Genomic DNA, 20,589 nt, shown 5'->3' on the forward strand with positions numbered 1-20,589 from the left:
TTTAAAACTATAGATACATTATTCGATTTTAGGTGAAGGAGAACTTTGAATCACATTGAAGATGCAGTTAGCATAACCCAATAGGATAAGAAGCCAAGAGATTCCATTAGCTTTGTAACAGTTAATTCATTTCAGCAACGACTTCTTCAGTGCAAACCCCTCCTTCAGAAATAGTGCAAACGGTATGGATGTCTAAAATATTTTGGAGAACTTCTGAAGCGCTTTAGGAATATTAGGATTTCTGATATCAAGTCACAAAACATTCACGGCTGTTAATTAAAGAAGGACCCCCTGGAGAAAACAATCCCAGACCTGGCTATTGCTCTGTTTCCTTTCAAGCCCTCAAGATCTCTAATTCAGACCTTTCATTAATTTAGACTAACCTGTCGCCTAAATCAACTGCAGAAGACCAACGGTCCACGTTTGCACTAATTAGCTCGTTCCAGTATATTTGCTTTAGAAAACTAAAAGGTGTGTGACCAGTTTTTCCCACTCTCAATGACCAAATAGCAGACAGACACAATTTCAAATAGACCCACAGGCAGGCACCAGATTGTAATGAATGACAGCTTGTCGGTTTTCTGTTATTCGGGAGCTGCATGAAAAGCTGGACAAGGTCACATGTAGAGCATGCCGCCTTTTAGGCAAGACTGTTCGCGTTTTTTCTTTTTTTTCTTTTTGAGGAGAGGAAGGGAACAAGCATTTATTGAGCATCGGCAGATTCCCAGCAGTTTGAATATACAAGCTTGACAACAACCCTGTAACGTAGGTATTATTATCACAACCTTGCTTTTGAAATAAGGAAACTGAGACTTGGAAAAATCCAGTAACTTATCGAGGTCGTGAGTGTTAGAGGTGAGATTTGGTACCCAGGTCACTCTGTCTCCTCCCAGTTGTGTGTGATTAACTCTCCTGGCCACATTGGAAAATGCTTCATGGAGGAAGTGACATTTGAAAGTAGGCACAAGAAGTATGTCTAAAGACACAGAACCAAGACAAGGCTGTTTAAAGAGCAATGAGGGGCTTCCCTGGTGGTGCAGTGGTTGAGAGTCCGCCTGCCGATGCAGGGGACACGGGTTCGTGCTCCGGTCGGGGAAGATCCCACGTGCCGCGGAGTGGCTGGGCCCATGAGCCGTGGCCGCTGAGCCTGCATGTCCGGAGCCTGTGCTCCGCAACGGGAGAGGCCACAACAGTGAGAGGCCCGCGTACCGCAAAAAAAAAAAAAAAAAAAAAAAAAAAAAGAGGAGCAGCGAGGAGCCCATTTTGTCTAGATAGGTAGGAAATAAGCATGGGAAGGGAGCTTGGGGCAAGACTGTGGAAGTTCATATGCCTTACTAAGGAGTTTGGATGAGTCAACACAAACCAGCACCACGTCACAGAAAACAAACCGAAATGCAAACCCTGTTGGTGGTGGTTTGATGATGTCATCTTTAGGTAGAGAAGGGCGCATCCTGCTACCCCCTTGGGTTAGTCACAAAACGAACCCTGGAAAATATCATTCAAAAATCAGTTGGAAAAAGCACTTACTGGGAAAAAAACCCAAAAAAACCTGCCTTCAGAAAAGGGTTTTTTGTTTTTTAAGAAAATATCTTTTAACATTTAAGAGGTTTTTCTAGAATGTGTAGTCTTTTTAAGGATATTTCATATTTTTATGGATATATTTATTTTGGACCTCAGGTACACAGGATTGAGTAAATCATACTTTTTATATTTTTCCATTCAAGGCCCCTCTCTTGTTTTCTGTATTTATTTGTTCTCTTTTACTCCTCACCTATCCACCTCTCCACCTCCATCCCACTCTCATTCATTCTGATGGTTCATTGTGTGTCTGTTCATTTGCACGTATTAGTGCAAACAGGCATTGGTTTGGAGGCATGCATTTTTACTGAGGTGTTATTGACATATAACATTACATTAGTTTCAGGTGTACAACATAATGATTCGGTATTTGTATATGTTATGAACCGATGGCCACAGTAAGTGCAGTTAACATCTGTCCATCCTCATGGATAGTTACAAAAATTTTTTCCTGTGATAAGAACTTTTAAGATTTATTCTCTTAGCAACTTTCAAATATGTAATACAATACTATTAACTGTAGACACCATGCTGTACATTACATCCCCAGGACTTATTTATCTTATAGCTGGAAGTTTGTACGTTTTGACCCCTTTCACCCATATGTGAACCATATGTGACCCCTTCACCTATATGGGAAAAAGTTCACATATAGAACATGCTGTCTTTTAGGAAAGATTGTTCAACTTTGACTCAAGGAAATTATAAGCCGGAATTTTAAAGGTACTCGTAAAAAGACTTTTTAAAAGGGAGGGGGTGCTTCAACCTTTGAGTTATCTCACCATCTAGTTATATAGACACTAAAGTATCCTCAAAGTGCCGAAGTTCTATAAGCGTTAAAAAGCATTCACTAAGTTTATTTACCAATAGGATCTCTAAGGTGCTTAGAAATCAAAGTTTAAACCAACTTGACCTAGAAGGCCCAGATTCTTCTTCTACAAACTTGAATTGTTTTCTTACATATACCGCCAAGTGTTTTTTCTTTTAGTTTTTTTTTTTAATCCTTAAATCAATGGGAACCATGAGATGTGTAAAGCTGTGAGAATATAAAAGAATTATGCAGCTTTCTCCATGTCTACTCTAAAAACCTGGACCAGAAGTTGCTGACAGCTGAGGTCTCTGCTCCCCTCAGTATAACCCCCCAAGACAAGGTTGCCACCAGCTCAAGGGGCCGCCCAGATGGCCTTCCACGGGCTTTGGGATTCCCGTCACCCAGTCACATTCTCCCACCCACGCCATCTTTCCTGTTTCCTTTGTCTGGCACAGAACATGTTCATTGGAAATATTTGTCAATATTCTTGATTCACCAGCTGTAAAGAACGTGTGCTTTGAGAAACTTGAACCAGAGAAGGGCTGGTCCTGCCTGGACCTCCCTGTGACCATAGCTACTAGGCCAGGGGGTCTCAAACCTGAGCGTGAATCAGAAGCTCCTGTACGGCTGCTAAAGACTCAGGTAGCTAGCTCCACACCCCGGGAGTTTCTATTTTGTAGACCTTAAACAAAGGCAGGGAAGAGCAGAGCAGAGATGGCCACTGCTCCCATTTATTGAGGATGGAGGAACTCAGGCTTCATCTAGGGATGGGGTTTTAATCAGGAATGGAATGTGGTCAGATTTGTGTGTTAGAAAGACCACCAGGACCAGGGTGGAAGCGGGCCTGAGGGATAGGGAAGTAGAGGGAGGGTTCTGGCAGGAGAGAAGAGCGTATGGTAAATAGAGTTCAGCTAGGATTTTAGCAGCTGGGCTCACGTTGTACCACAAAGAAAGAGTCTGCCGCTCTGCCTGCAGTCACTCTCTCTCCTCCCCTCTCAAATGTCAAGCGCAGACTCGCCAAGGGCGGAAATGAAGGGTACACATCCAACTAAGCAGAACAGACTGGCTGTCCCAGGCCCTCAGGAGGCGGGCCTCTCCCCCCACCCCCTCCTCCGTGGCTACAGCCAGTCCTGGATGGAGAATGCTCCGTGTGCTAGGTGCAGGGGGTGTAACGCTGTCTGCTCACCAGCCGGCTGCCCACCTGGGTCAGCTCTGGGAGAGGTGTCTTTTCCCAAGTCACACAAAGGTGCCCCAGAGGATGGGTACCCTGAAAACTCTTTCCTAAATCATTAATGACCTGAGGGAGGACATTCTCCTCCCTGGCTTTAATGGTCCTCCTCGGTGAGAGGAGGTGACAGAGATCCCTGTTGTCCAATAGAATCACCTGGGGAGCTTTAAAAAAAAAAATACTGGTACCCAGGAATTTGGCAAAAGTTGGATAAATTCAGTAACCGACAGTATTGAGTCTGTGCTGATTTCGATCATTTTACTGTGGTTGCAAAAGGGAAAGTTGTTTTTTGTTTTTGTTTTGTTTTAAGAGAATACACACTGAAATGTTTAGAAGTAAAGAACCTTCATGTCTGCAACTTAGTCTTAAATGTTTCAGAGATAGAGAATGATTAAGCACATGTGGTTAACACTTGGGGAATCTGGGCTAAGGGTAAATAAGAGTTTTGTCCTATTTTTGCAATTTTTTTCTAAACCTAAAATTATTTCCAAAAAAAACAATTTTTAAGGAAAAACAATAAGCACCAGCAAGCCCGTGAAAAATTCTCAACATCGCTAGTCATCAACAAATCAACACCGTAATGAGATGCCACTTCACATTCAGTAGGGTGACTAGAATCAAAAAGCCAGGTGAGGGCTTCCCTGGTGGCACAGTGGTTGAGAGTCCGCCTGCCGATGCAGGGGACACGGGTTCGTGCCCCGGTCCGGGAGGATCCCACATGCCACGGAGCGGCTGGGCCCGTGAGCCATGGCCGCTGAGCCTGGGCATCCGGAGCCTGTGCTCCGCCAACGGGAGAGGCCACAACAGTGAGAGGCCCACGCACCGCAAAAATAAATAAATAAATAAATAAATAAATACATACATACATACATACATACAAACCCCTCTAGGGGGTATGGTTGAGCATCCCTGGTGTCTTGTTTTAAGGGCTCTCCAGGGACTGCAATGGGTAGCCGGGCTGAGAACCACAGGCTGTTCCTATGTAGTGATGCTATGTGAACACGTTTAAACCATCCAGTTATTCTATAACCAGGGTAATGTCCTTAGAGATCCAAAATTTGGTGGCACTGGGAATTCCATTTGTCTAATCCACAGCCCTTATTTAGTCAACCAAACCGTGCTTGGATGGCTCACCCCATGCCACCCCCCAACAGCTTCAGCAGGCTGGGAGCTGCCTGGACCAGCCACCTGGCCTGCCCATTGAGCGAGACGGTGCCAGCCACAGAGCAGACACAAGTCGCACACTAGCTGAGTTAGCGATGCTCGCTTGCAGCAGAAGCCAGGAATTGCATTGAAGTAATACATTTTCATCTTGATTTTCATTTACTTTCTTCCCTTCAGCTTGGTTCCGTTTTTGATATGACCTCTGCTGTCACTGTCAGTACTCCCGGATGGTGACGGTGGGGCACCAGCAGCACGTTATCCGTGATGAGTCACGGCCGAGGTACTTTTCCACTGGGCTCACAGCCACAGCCCTTCTCCATCCTTCCATAGAATCACCGCACACCACGGACACTTGCCTCTCTCTCTCCTGCTGGACTCTACTTCTTAGCTTCTTAGGGACAGTTTCTGGGTGCTCAAGCCTATCTCAGTGCCTAGCACCCAGTTATTAAATTGACTCTCTATTCCTTTAAAAAAAAAAAAAAAAAGGAAGAACCACCACTTTTAGAAATCAGACTGAAAACTCAGTCTCTTGCATTTACACTAGCCTTCCTGACGTGAAGACCTGTAGCTTGATAGGAGTGGAGGGAGAAAAAACCAGAACCCTCAATTTCAGGAAGACTGAGCCCAACCCCTGTGATCATTCAAAGAGATTTCAGGAAATCCTCCACTAACGGCCCAATTTCCCTGGCTTGAGATTCGAGAGGAAACAGGAGAAAGACCCAGGGGGTTACTTATACACCGAACAAGAAATGCAGGATATAAAACTGTGCATGCTGTTTGCTCCTGATTGTTTAAAAAAATAATCATCAGACTTAAACCTGGAAGGAACAAAACCTGAGTGTTAACAGTGGTTCATTCTGCGGAGAGGGGTGATGGGTGATGGATGATAGTTTCTGCTGCTTTTTATTTTTTGCACTAACCATTAATACTAGGGGAGAGAGTATTAAAATGAAGGAAGGAAAGGTCAAGAAAGCCACAGCCCTGTTAGGGGGCAACCTCCCCAGTCGTGCTCTCCTTAAAGCCAAGGCCCCCTCGCCTAGGGCCCCTTAACCCTGGGCTGTGCTCCTTCCTGGGGTCACTCCTAGTCCCTTAGGCACTTCACACCCACCTCTTCCCTCCTCTGAGCTCAGCATCTGCTCCATCCATGACTGCCTTCTATTCACTGGGCACATGGCAGAGTGTGTACCAAGTACTTAGCACTGAATGAATACAAAAAGATTACAGATTGTTCCAAATCTATATTTTCTGACATTTTAAAATGAGGATGCTTTTCTATGTTTTTTAATCCACCAAGATATCTATACATCTTTAAAAAACAAAAAACCCTGAAGTCTTTAGATAAGCTCTTTTGGTATCTGGACGTGGCTTATCCACTCCCTTTCTGTTTTCCCTGTTTCACCGTCCCCATCCCTAGGGGCCAGTTCTCTGTGTCCTGGCACAAGGAAATGGCCTTGCAAACTCTACAGAGGTGGCAACTCTCAGGATACCCTTGAAGATGGTGTTTGGGAATCACAACGTAATTTAACAATAATCAGGACAGCTGGGTATTGGCATATGGATGAAAGTATAGATCAATGGAACAGGAAGGAGTCCAAGTCAGACTCATACAGACAAAAGTCACCTGATTTCACAAAGGCATAACTGCAATTAAATAGGGTCTTTTCAATAAATGGTGCTGGATTAATTGGCTATTCATATGGGGGGGGGGAAATGAACATAGGTCCCATACAGACATCAACTGTAATTAATTCAAAGTGGATCATAGACCTAAATTTGAAAAGTAAAAATGAAGAGTCCAGGGACCCTATGGCCTGCAGAGCCTAAAACGTTTACTATCTGGCCCTTTACAGAACAAGCTGCCAACCCCTCATTTAGACAATCAGTAAAAGAATAAATCAGGCCTTAATTTGTAACTTCCAATTTGCCAATTTCTGTGGTGTAAATGCTCCCCCTGTGGGCACGTCACACTGCCAATATAACATCACTGAACACTGAATTGGAAGGAGAGGCGGGGCGCACAGCATCACACAGTCCATCAACCACCCAGGTCCAGTAGACGTAAATAACCCCTAGAGCATGGGTAATAGTTAGATGCAGTAAAACAACTAGGAAGTGATGAGTTTTGAGTTTTTTTATTACCTTTGTTCCTAATGTAATTTATGTAATTGTAAGTTTATGTCTAATTTTCAATAATGGCTGTTTGACAACCAGCTTGCATGATTCCCCAAAATTCAACAGTTGACTCTCCTGAGCCAGCCCTCAGCACCTCACCAACTGAAGTGACCAATGGCCTGGCAGATGTCAGTTTTGTGGCTTGTGTCCACACCGGGTTCCACAGAACTGGGGGGAACACCCTTCTCTGTGCCCACTCTGCCACCTGGTCCTAAAGCAGGGGCACTTCTTATCATCCTATCTCCAAAGGCACGTTACTCACAGCCTTCTCTGTGTTCAGAGCCTCCACCCAGCCATCCTCTCCCTCCACGCACATGGCCTCCTCTCCGCAAATCTCCTTCCCCCAAATGCAAACAGCTACCAGGAAGATCCCCAGTGGGGAGACCCCCCTGCCCACAGAGTCACCTAACACAGCTACTATCACATCTCAGTTGTAACAGGAGCACCTCACAAAACTACAAACGACGTAATTCCAATTTTTAAAAAGTAAGATATTTTGGAACTCCAAGATAAAGATTCAGAGTTTCAAAAATTGAATAGAAAAACATTTCTGTGATATTAAAATATATTGTTAACTACAATTACTCATATTGTATGATTCTGGCAGAGAAATATCCATATTCATGTTATAAGAAGTTCAGAAATGGACTCCACTCTGAGTGATTACTGCCTGAGTGCTATAACCTTAATGTCTGTGTCTCCCCCCAGATTCATATCTTGAAACCTAACCCCCAAGGTGATTGTACTGGGAGGTAGGGCCTTGGCAAGGTGATAAGGCCGTGAGGGCTCCACTCTCACCCCATCAGAGACTCCCGAGAGCTCCCTTGCCCCTCCGCCACGTGAGGACAGAACGAGAAGGCAGCTGCCTAGAACCAGAAAAAGCGTTCTCACTAGACGCCGAACAGCTTGATCCTGGACTTCTCAGCCTCCAGAATGGTGAGAAAGACATTTCTGTTGTTTATAAGCCACTCAGCCTACGGCATTCTGTCGTAGCAGCCCAAGCTAAGACACTCATAAAAGTCTTATTTCAAGTCAGTCGGAAGAAATAAATTTTTAATACTAACAGCTTAGAGAAAACTGGACAGACTCCTGTGCTAGTGTTAAGGACGTTGATCCCATCTTACTCAGTGTCCCTTGTAACACATCCATACAACAGAAGCTTCTGAATATTCAATGCCAAAAAGGTTCTCTGGCTGAGTAAAGGTGACATGCTTCTTTGCATCAAACAACAGACTTACAGAACTCTACATCTGCTTCTTCCATTGCCAGGAGGCTCAGAGTTAAATGGTATAAGCACCTTTCCTAGATTCCTGATAAAATTCTGTCTCTATAGAAGATATCAAATAAAGAAAACTTTTTATTCTTATCTGAGTGTAATCTCTCAAAGCAGGTGGATGCAGGCAGCCTTTCTCAGTGGGGTTCCTCAACTGAACCCCAGAACACAGATGGTGATACGGGTGACCATTTTCTCAGCTCTCCTAAGGAGATGCATAGGAGAGAATTCATGACACGCAATGGATGCTTTAGGGCAGCGGGTCTCAGACTTTATGGGCACCGGAATCACTTAGAGGCGTTAAAACAGATTGCTGGTCTCATCCCCAGAGGCTCTGATTCAGTAGGACTGGGGAGGGGCCGATAACTTGCACGTCTAACAAGTTCTCAGATGACGGTGACACTGTTGGTCTCCGGACCACACTTTGAGAGCCACTGCTTTCGGGAATTAGAATTTACTTTCTCCCACTGCAGGCTCAGAAGAGCAATGGGGCAGTTATGGGTGCTCCAAACTTCAGTGTAAAATTGAATGTGATGAGCGTGAAAGGGACCCTGGACCTCCAACAGCTGTGAGTGACTGCTGAAACCACGCATTCTCGCAGTACTTTCACAGAGCGGCCAACACTACCAGGATCTGTTTAAATTTTGTTTTCTCTCTTATGTACTTCTCTTTTGGGCCAATCTAATCAACAAACTGCTAGACTGAGGCTGTTTCCATTTTCTAATCTCTTTCAAATTTTGAAGTCACTGGCTTTTTGAAAAGACTGCAGCGGTGAGAGAAGAAGCTATACAGTCAGCCCAGAGTTCAAGCACAAAATCTTAAAATGCATTCCAGTTCCAATTAACTGAGTTGAATGTTGGCACAGGAAGGGAGAGGGAATCGGGTATTTTGGGGCCATCGTGGCTTGTGTTGTGGGGAAGCTGAGAAAGCAAGTCCAACATCTCAAGGAGGAAGTTGCATCTTAGCGGAAATGGAAGGATGAGTGGGATTAAACAGCACAAGGGATCAGGAAAGTGGCATTCAGGCAGAAGGACCAGTGCGAATAATGACAGGGAGGTAGGAAAATCAGGAAACAAAAGAATGGTTCCCTGGAACTGGCACGTAGGATATACAAGGAGCACTGTGTGAGAAGGTGGAAATGTAAGCGCCTGGAGCTAAGAAGTTTAAACACTTTCCATAAGGAGACTGTTTCTCAAATGGGAAACCCAGACTTGTTCTCCTGGGATCACTGATTCTTTATGATAAATTATATATGTCACACTTGAATTTTAATGTTTAGACGACCCATACCTTTGGTTTAGATGGCCTCCTTATACCTGAATTGCAGCACTTTATTCTGGTGCCCACGTTCGTGTTTATAATCATCTTGGTGCCAAGGAAAAATCAGATATCACAACTTGCCATATAAACAAAGTGCTCATGTTAGTTCATCTGAGTCGAAGACAAAGTGAGTTCTTGCACAGTGTGTTTTGCTCAGCCCCATGCACATACATTTGAAAACTTAGAATGTATACTTTTCTAGGAATATAATTTATTGAAACTGATTCCAGGGACTTCCCTGGTGGCGCAGTGGTTAAGAATCATCCTGCCAATGCACGGGACACAGGTTCAAGCCCTGGTCCGGGAAGATCCCACATGCCACGGAGTAACTAAGGCCGTGCGCCACAACTACTGAGCCCACACGCCACAACTACTGAAGCCCATGCACCTAGAGCCCGCGCACCACAACATAGAGTAGCCCCCGCTCACCACAACTAGAGAGAAAGCCCGCGCAGAGCAACGAAGACCCAACGCAGCCAAAAGTAAATAAATGAAGAAATAAATATATACATACGTAAATAATTTTTTTAATTAAAAAAAAACTGATTCCAGAAAAGATAGAAAACCTAAGCGCATCAATTTTCATAGAGGACATGAGGAAATAAGTTGTTAAATGTAGCCCCGTAAAACAGGTCCAACAGGTTTCACAGGGAAAGTTCACCAACTCTTTAGAGGAATAATTCCAAGTCTTTTTCAGCTGTTCCAAAACAGCTTAAAAGAAGAAAACCTTCCAAGTTCTTTCCACGAAGCTAGGTATAACACCACAAAGTCTACAAAGACTAGATCCACACAGAAGAAAAATACAAACCAGTATCACTTGTATTTATGCCGAAAAACCCAAATAAAGTTATAGCAAACAGAATCAAGCAGTACATTTTTAAATAATGCATCCTGGGCTTCCCTGGTGGCGCAGTGGTTGAGAGTCCGCCTGCCGATGCAGGGGACGTGGGTTCGTGCCCCGGTCCGGGAAGATCCCACATGCCGCGGAGCGGCTGGGCCCCTGAGCCATGGCCGCTGAGCCTGCGGGTCCGGAGCCTGTGCTCCGCAATGGGAGAGGCCACAACACTGAGAGGCCCATGTACTGCAAAAAAATAATGATAAAATAAAATAAAACAAAATAATGCATCCTGACCAAATGGTACTTATTCCTGAAATGTAATGATAGATATTAGGAAATGGATTAATGTTATCCACCAAATTAATTGATCTAAGGAGGGAAACAAGATTATTTCCACAGATATTGAAGATATTTGATAAAATTCAACTACCCTTCTTCATTTAAAAAAAAAACTCAATGAAATACGAATAGTTGAATACTTCTTTAACCTGATAAAATATTCCCACCTCAGCCCAAAGGCCAGTACCATGCCCTTCAATGGGAACCACTAGAGGCCTTTCCACTAGTCAGGAGCATGACAAAAATGACTGCAGTTGCCTGTTATTTAAGACGGTAATTCATGATCACAGAGCTCAAGTGTTGCCAGGATGTCCTCTAGTTCCGTAGTCCATTCCTTTTCCACAGTCCGAGACAATTCACACTTTCTACTCTCTCCTCAAACCTCTAATACCGTCTTCCCCATCTCACCGTTGAGGATTGTTTCCTAAGTGCTGAGACTGAGGCAAGCAGACTTTCAGAGACTCCTTCCCTCCACATGCACCCACTTACTCTGCCCTCCCACCGACACATTGAATAAAGCCAAGCCCTCTACTGGTGTGCTAGATTCCATCTCATCTCCTCCCGGACTTGGTTCCAACAAGTCTCCCCACCTCCTACATCATCAATCCTCCTTTTGCTATTGGGTCATCCCATCAACGAAAGGCCACTATTTCTTCTATCTTAAAAAAACAACAAAAAATTCTTGAATCCGCTTTGGCTACCAGCAACCATCCCATTTCTCTGCTCCTGTTACAGCAAAACTCACAATAGTTCTGTTTGGTCCACTCCACCAAAACTGCTCCTATTAAGATTTCCAATGGCCTCCACACTGCCAAACCGAGCAGTCATTTCTCAGTCGGCCTCTTACTAGACCTGTGAGCATCGTTTGACACATCTGAGCCCCTCCTCCTTGACTCATTTTCTGTCCTTTGCTTCCAATTGACTTGTAGTCACAACTTCCCATTTTCCACTGCCAGCTCCTCTCCTGAGCTCTTAATGTTGGAGCACGCTGTCCGTTCCTTGGTCCTCTTTTCTCCTTTCTTCATCTCTATAATCCAGCCTCATAGCTTTGAAGAGCACCTAGTATGTTGAAGGCTCCCCAATTTTTATCTCCAATAAAGATTTCTCTCAATTCCAAATTTGTATATCCAACAGCCTTCCTGACCTTTCTCCTTGGTATCTAATAGGCATCTCAAGCCATCACACTCAATACTGCAATTGCAACCTTTGCCCTCCAACCTGCTTTACCTGCAACCTTTGCCACCTCAGCTCAAGGGCTCTCTGTTCTTCCAGTTGTCCAGGCCAAAAAACTTGCCGTTATCCTTGAAGCATCACTTCCCTTCACTCGCCATTTCTAATCCATTAGGGAATCTTCCACTCTGGAAATACAGACAGGCAAAAGGAGAGTGAGAAGAAAGGGTAACATGAGTGATAACATGAACCATGACAAGGAGCACAATGCATATGAAAGTCACAAAGGAAAAGATGTCACTGGGACCAATGGCCTCTACTTGGAAATAATAAGGTTCCACAGGGAAGAGATTAAGTCCACATCGTGAAGGTACCAAAGCCAGGCAAAAGTGAGTTTTGATGTGGTTAAGTTCCTAAATCATGGAAAGATCCCCACGTTTCCCACCCACTCTTTCTCTCCTGCCCCAATGCCGACCAATGCTGAAGAAAACCAGTATGACAGGTAAAAGTACTCTCATTTCGAAGGGAGAAAGAGGCAATGAAACTTCAAGAGAACAATTTAAATTTTATGCACGAATTTGGATACTTCAAATTCCAAATCATCATTTCCAAATTTATTGTCATGTCACATAGCTTTTACTTATAAGGACCTTTTTCTCTTCTGGGACCTTTCCAAATCCCCTCCATCACTATGCTTCTCTTATTACCCACTCCACCATTACCATCTCAGTCTCTGGATGTGTAGTTTTCCATGACCGATTTGATCACGTATTACACTTTATATTTCTTTTAGCAAATTCCTTGTGGGTGTCATCTTTTTCTTAGGTTTCCTGTGCACTGCATATTGTAACACTGGACACCCATTTGGCCCAAGACCTCATCAGAAGGTCAAAAGTTTCTTCACATGGAAAAACACCTCACTCTTACCCTATACCCAGTGTATAACCAGTTTCTGCAACTCCTTCCAATTCCAGAATCTGGCAACCTAAAATAAAGCTATTTTAAAATCCTTATTCTGATAACCTTATTCATTTACATGTCAAATGTCAGGGTTAAAAACCTCTCAGGGAGGTTACGATCAGGATATTTATCTACTATCGATTCTCAAATGTTAAATTTAAATGCATGTGTAAAGAATATCATTTAAAATATTATAGTTCTGAAAAATACTGAAAATAGATTGAATGAAAATTCAACTCATTTAATAATTTGGAGATGGTACAATATAAACAAAGAATGATTTTCAAGACTTCTACTGAGGCAGCAGTACCATAATGGTTAAGAGCCCAGACCCTGAAATAAAAAAGATTGGATTGTCAACCTAGTGTGATTTTAAACAACTGACTTTTATTTCCAAACCGGTAAAGTGGGAGGTAAATGTGATTCTAAAAGGGCCACAATGAGAGATCCTTGTGATGATGGAATTGTTGTTTCCTGACCATATCAGTATCAATATCCTGGTTATATTATTTTACTATAGTTTTTCAATGTTATCATTGGGTAAAACTGAGTAAAAAGGGTATACAAGAGCCCTGTATTATTTCTTAAAATTACATGGGAATCTACAGTTATCTCCAAGTAAAAGGTTTATTAAAGAAGTCATTCACAAATGTTGACTTAAGTTTTATATTAATTTCCAAACTATCCTACGCAATTACGTATCTTCTCTAATTTTCTGAGTGAAATAGTGAGATTTCAAATTTAACAATGATGTAACCAGAAGGTGGCGCTATTACTTCATGAATATACCATAGTAAGGCACTATTCACGTTGTCATAAAACGCTAGGATTTCGTCAGTCAAAATTGTAAATGTTAACTCCAATTCAGCAATATTTTCAATACATGTCTTACGTGAGGTCTGACAAAAATACAATTTTCGTTAAGTCATTAAAAAATAACATACACAAATAACCAATTCTGGATCTGCTTAACAGGGAAGTTTGCAAATGGAAAATACGAACCCATCTAAGTGTATTTTTCGCTGCGTCACATGTGGACTGTCAAACCTCCCATGACAAGGAAGATTCTTACCAAGTCTGGTACTAAGCTGGTATGTCATTCCAGTTTTATACAAACACTTCCTGCCTCACCAACTGTTAGAACTTCTGATAAAGACACAGCACTACTTTAACTAGAAGTAAAAAAATGGCTGAGAAAGGGATCTTTTTCTTTTTTTTTTTTTTTTTGGTGAAAGCAACAAAGTTTAGAACTTCCACACTTTTAAAAAAAAAAAAAATTTAAAATACTTTTCAGGGAAAGAAAATTAAGTTGCACCAGTTAATAAAAATTACCAACACAGATACCCAGTTGCATTATTACTAGATGCTGGATACACAGTAAGTGTGGACTACTTGTTACTAATAGTGGGTTTGCAAGAAGCAGCCTCTAATACTTAACAGGGCGTTTTTATGAGTGCAGGTCTACAGCTCACCTGGGGATCAGTATGTCCTCTGCACTCATCCTTATTTGTGTCATACTGATCTAACCAATAACCAAACACCGCAAAAGCAGCCTGGATGATTCAAACAATGCTTTGAAGCCAGAATAATTGATTTTGCTTTTGAGAACACGTTTTCTAATTAAGCAAAATAAGCTCTTTTTCCCAAAAAGACTCATGTTTCCTTGTGCAATTTCATATCAAGTTATACCCTTCCAAGTCTACCAAATAATCTGTCCTTAAATTCAAGTCAATTAACCAAACACATTTTGTACTTGTTCTGTTTACTTGTTCACACAAGAACTGAACCAGACCAAATGAGAAATAAGTTAGAATTAATTTTGAGCAATTTATTCTCAAGTCATTACAGTGTTCAACCAGTTTGATGTATAAAGATGTCAGACATAAAAGTAAACAATGGGAAGCACACATATATTCCCATTCTGAAAGAAGACATGTTATATACACAGAAAAAAATGCAGCAAATATTAAGGTATTCAAAGTAATTCTTTGACAATTCAGATGTGACATATTTACAGGAAAAGTATAAGTTTTAAAATAATTAAATAATTTTCATAGAATTATAAAAGTATTGAGATAAATATTAGGAGACTCTGACAATCACAAGACCATTTCCCTGTGCTATTTTATACAAGGGTAGTTCTATAAAAAGTCCCAAAATAGAGCTAATATTTTGCCACTATGGAATATATCAAATTACCAATACCAAAATATGAACATGCAATGTAAAAGCTGTACCAAAGAAAACAGCATTAGGCTCCTGAAATGGCCAACTGTCTACACAAGATTTCTTAGGTGTGTTCATGAAAAAAGAGCTTTCTAAAGGAGCTGCTGTAATGGATGTATCTGCAGAGAAAGTGATAACTACTTAAAACCTTTTCATTCTATCATTCTCAAATGTAGCTGCAAAAAAGGAAAAATCTAAATACAACTTCTAAAAATATTAGCTTATGAATAAAAATGTTGAGTGGTGCATTCTTGATGCATTCGGATTTTTAAAGTGATGCTATGATAATTCTAGTATAATAGTAACCTCTGGACCCCACCACTGTAATAAGAAATCCACCCTCCCCTCTCTTTCTCAAACAAGAAGTCATCTTAGAAAATGAAAAGGAGAAACAGTGACATTTACGAATTCAAAACAACACAGTACTGTAATAAGGCAAAATATCATAAAAATAGCAGCATGTGAAATTCAAGACTATTTTCTTAAAGCAAATGTTTAAGAATGAACGGTAGAAACAGTACTTGGTCAAACTGGTCTATTACTCAACACCTGAAACTAACGATCTTTTAGAGAGGTGCTTATATTTATGATAACCCCATGATTAAATGTAAAGTCAAACATGTGTTTTAAAACATATATTGCACAGATAGTAGAATAACAACATTCTGGTATCTCTAACACAAAATGGTATGTTATTTAGTACATTAACCTATGCTACTGAAAATTAATTTTACCCTAATTGTTTAAAACCAATCATGTAGGGGTTTTGAGCACATTAATCTCAAAATATTCCTAAACAAGATGAAAAAACACAGGCACTTGAATACAGGTTATTAGTGACAAAACACAGAGGTTACAATCGCATGACTAAGGGCAGTATGTCTTTACACATAAACTTGAGGTCTTTCACTGATCCAAATATAGAAATAAGAACCATTTTACAAAACTCTGACAAGAAAACCAGATCTCCAAGAAATTTCGTATCAAATAATTTTCACTGAATAAAGCAATGACTGCTGCACGTCTTGATTAAGCTTTTACAAATAAATGTCCGAGATACGGTTGTTTGAATTCTAATTCTCCCCTTTTCTCCACCCCAGTACAACACACGACCCTCACTAACTGTCCAATAATATCCTCTATGCAAAACTCACAGCTCACCTTGAGATCCAGAGCATCAAACATGGCTATCATTTCAAAACTGTCCACACTGCACTATAAATTTTACAGCACCACAGACGTCATGAGTTTAGATCCTTTTGTCTGGCAATATTCCATTCAATAATATTAACCGGTAAGAACGTGTAGAGATTGAACATTTAATTGGAAGTCACAGTAGCATTTTTAAAACAACCAAAATAATTAATAAGCATTTTTCATGTTTTAAATTGTGAAACATTTAAATTGTCAAATTCACCTGGAAAAAATGTCACACACACTTTTATCATCCCAATGAGAACAAAGCTTCAGACAGCTGATACTGAGATACTTCGGGCTTTTCTTTCTTTTTTTCTCCTTTTTAAAGAAACTGCATTGAGTTTGGCCACACCCTAGCTTCTTGGCTTACCAGCTTATAAAGAGAACATCGATGAGGCAGTATACTATATGCATTAAAGCCCCTTTCCCCTTTATCATCTTTGGCGAGAAGCCTCTTGAAAGGACACTGAGGGCGGATGAGGCGGGTCAGGCTCCACGTGCTTCCATCTCACACATCGCTGACTGGAAGGCTTGCGTCATCCAAGTCCACGGGGTCACAATCTTGTTCCTGAGGGCCATTTTCACTTTGAGGTTTTAGCAGAGCTTGTTCAGTCACTTTGGTAGCTGGTTCTCTTGGAGAGACAGTCTGGACCTTGAAGTTCCCTGGCTTGACCTTGGCAAGAGATTCGTAAAATCCTCGCTTCTCCATGGAAAAGCTTGAGACCAGAGAGTCGCTGCGAGAGGCTGTGGATCGCGGGGTGGCTGCTGTGGCACCGGCAGAGAGGAGAGCGTGTTTGGGTTCGGAAGGACAGCGGGAATGCTCCTGCAAAGAGGGGTGCTGATCAGACACGGGCAATCATTAACGGCAAGGCTAGTAACTCAGTGTGAGACTTTATTCTCTGAAAAACAAACAGAACAAAACACACACACACACAGAGCAGAAGCATGAGCCATGCAGCATACATGTGCAAGTTCCTTCCCAAAGCAATGCATTTTTAGGAGTGAGTTTAGAGCGATGACAGCCAACAACCACTCCCAGTAAGAACACCAGTTCTTTTTTCTGAAGCCAAAGTTCGCAGCTCTGACGCTGAAGACTCAGCCTAAATGGGAATGCAGTGTGCCAACTGCAACTGAACTGTGCTTAACAGGGGGCCTACCAGCTTTAACATTTTATTTAAGAGTTTATTCTCAATAAACACTAGGAATTATCCCCCACATTTTAGAAAGATTAAAAAGTGAAAATGCAGAATATAAAAATAAAAGGCCATTATCTCTTTAATAAGCAAAACTCAACATTTTTCAAACCTATTATTTTGGCTGGCAGCCTCCGAATTTAAGTTTTTGGTTCCCTGAATTTCACTGCAACCAATAATATCATAGTCTTTTCACTTCTTATTTAATTGCATTTATTTATTTTTGCATATGGCATACATTCATATGGTTTAAGATTTTAAAGGCAGAGAAGGGTACATATTTAAGCATTTATTAAAACTGTGGTGAAATAATTTCAGCTGTGAATATTAATTTCAATACGCTTCTAACTAAACCAAATCTGAAGACAGCCTGAAATATGACCATTCCAAATGCATTGCCATATAGTTCCTAGTATATTGTGTTCATTTGTGACATTAGTGGCTTTGAAAACAAAGTGCTACAAAACACTCCAGATTCCCATTAGATGGCTAAATTTCACCTGAGATTTAATACACCATGCACACTATACTAACGTAGAGTTTATCCAATGCATGTGCACCTGTGAGTTTGAGCAAACTGTTACCACAAAGGTGCATTTTAAGTGGTGTAGTATAAAAAATTTCAAAATACACGAAATACAGAAATTGTGGCAATTCAGTAAATTAAGCTTTAGTAGATATGACTTTTTAAATTAGTAAAGTTGTCTCTTTTTTTCATTATTTATTTATTAATATCCGTATCCAACTTGATGACTGTAGTGAAATAGTTTGCGTTAGTGTTGACAAAGTCAGTTATGATAACTGCAGAAGGCAGTTTAGTTAACTCAACTTTCCAGAATCAGTTGTTAAGTAGTGAGTAAGTCCGGGCCCTCTAGTAAGAAGGCACGTTTGCGTGAGAGCCCACATACGTGCTGCATTCCCCAGTTCTGGACGTATACCTCTGTATACAAGGATTCGACAGCCTTCTGGCCTGCCGCATCTGGAACACAGTGCAAAGCTAAGATTAGAGTTAACCTGTACTGGAGGAGGGGAAGAGAAAGTTCCGCTGATGGTTACAGCTTAGAGAGTCCAATCTGCCCCCACCACAAAGCACAAAACACAAACGCCCTTCTCCAACTTTTCCTCTTCCCAACAGACATTGTTTTTGCAGAGAGTCTCATACTTGACTGCTGAAAAGGTCACATAAAACACAGGCAGTTACAAAATTAACACCTATGAAAATAATTTCTGAGACATTCCAAACAGGATACAAGAAGAATAACTTTAAAAGTGAGGAAAATGGATTTGTATTTACTGATCTAGAGTCGTTTCTAACAAGAAACGATTAAAAGACAATATTACTGCAATACTAGAAATGCAGGAAAATACTGGAAGTGCAGACTACCCAGCATCAATGAGTCTAGATACTAAAGGCTCTCATGCTCCACGTTAGACCACCTTCTGCAGACCGATGTGCTGCATTTCAAGGCGCCTGAAAGTTTTTCATTCCTTAGTAGAATTTGTATTTTCAGATCAGAGATCAGTGACCAAAGTATTCCAAAGCTAAATCTTATTCCTGTGATGAACTTGTACATGATAAATTAAAAAGTAAAGACATTTTCCTTACTGAGAATGTTTAGCTGTTTTAATTTTATTATTATACTACCAAAAAGATAATTAAGATAGTAAAAAGCAGCCTTTTAAATTAACCTAGTAAAAAATGAGAATGAAATGGAAAATACTGACTGAGAACACTAGATAATATTTAAAGTTCCAGCTGCTCAACTGTCTTGCAGCACTAGTGAGGCAAAAACCTAAACTGAAATTATAGGAAGCAAAAAGGAAACTGAGACCTTCACAAAACTGTGTAATGCTACAACTAAAGGTGCCTTACACGATTAGGCCAAATACCATACTAAGAATTGGCAAAATTATACCAAATCTGGACCTACTGACAAGTAAGAACTCCTAAAACAAAACAAGGAAATGTTCATTCTTTAGTTGCCCTGCTTGTGCATTTAAGACAATACAATGCACAGAAAGTTATGTATACATAACACTACAGGAAGCATTAAATTAGAAATGCATTATTTTTTTTGCAAGTCCAATTGGTATGAAAGTCAACATGCAGATAAATCTCAAAACAGAAAGAAACTGAAAGGATTAGGGGGAGAGGAAGAAAAATAACTTGACAGGATCAGGGGACCCAAGGGAGTATCACCCCAGAGAACAGGAAACATACAGAAGACGCTGATCTGCCAGGTCCCCGCTGTGCTACAATGGCACCAGAGACTGCTTTAATCCAACTGTGCATCTCTTCAGGGCTATCAGCCTAAGGGGAAGGAAGGATTCATTCAATTTTTCCTCAAAATCAGCTCCTACGTCTATAAATCCAATGTATTCATTTTGGTAATTAACAGTGTCAACAACAAAATCATTCTACGGCAATGGTTTCCAAAAACTTTTAGAAATCACTTTTTTAAACCAGGTTTTGCTGGGTAACTCACAGAGATGTAAGTTGGGCATGTAATGTTTTAAGATGAGACACATCAAAAAGTGTCAATATGAATAATTATGGAGAGAAAACAAGAAGAGGAAGAAGTCAAAGAAAGACCTTCTCATTTCTACTGCTATATTGTTTGAATTTTCAAGATGAATATTTATGTAATCGTGCAGTTAAAAATCCACTGTGACATCATTTTATATGTTATTTTTCTAAAAATAATTTCTAGGGCTTCCCTGGTGGCGCAGTGGTTGAGAGTCCGCCTGCCGATGCAGGGGACACGGGTTCGTGCCCCAGTCCGGGAAGATCCCACGTGTCGCGGAGCAGCTGGGCCCGTGAGCCATGGCCGCTGAGCCTGCGCGTCCGGAGCCTGTGCTCCGCAACCGGAGAGGCCACAACAGTGAGAGGCCTGCGTACCTCAAATAAATAAATAAATAAATAATAATAATAATTTCTAACAGTACCCTAAATCGTCATATTCCAAAGCATCATCTTCCTTGATAGGACCATGACTTCCAATGTGAATTAAAAACCTTACTATGACTTTAATCCAATTAAACAAGGCCCTCAGAGGGGTGGAGAGGTACTCCCCTTTACTTCTGGATTCTACTATCTAGTAGTTTAAAAATTTTAAAGAT

General features: G+C 41.2%; 1 protein-coding gene across 12 annotated transcripts in view; it reads right to left on the minus strand.

Annotated features, from left to right (window-relative positions):
* Window positions 1-16,322: 16,322 nt before the first annotated feature.
* The window catches only part of PLEKHA1 (pleckstrin homology domain containing A1), a 57,327-nt gene continuing 53,060 nt past the window's right edge, over window positions 16,323-20,589 (minus strand). For 3 of the 12 annotated variants that reach the window (XM_065893993.1, XM_065893989.1, XM_065893988.1), the window contains 3 exons: window positions 19,691-19,780; window positions 18,408-18,448; window positions 16,889-17,099 (listed from right to left, as the gene is read on the minus strand). In XM_065893993.1, coding sequence (XP_065750065.1) covers window positions 16,889-17,099; window positions 18,408-18,448; window positions 19,691-19,780 — 342 coding nt within the window. Of the gene's footprint in view, window positions 17,100-18,377; window positions 18,467-19,690; window positions 19,781-20,589 lie in introns of those variants that run through there. The other 9 variants (XM_065893991.1, XM_065893982.1, XM_065893985.1 and 6 more) reach the window with 6 other exon arrangements.

Source organism: Phocoena phocoena, chromosome 16 (genome assembly GCF_963924675.1).
Source record: "Phocoena phocoena chromosome 16, mPhoPho1.1, whole genome shotgun sequence".
In the NCBI taxonomy this organism is placed as follows: domain Eukaryota; kingdom Metazoa; phylum Chordata; class Mammalia; order Artiodactyla; family Phocoenidae; genus Phocoena; species Phocoena phocoena.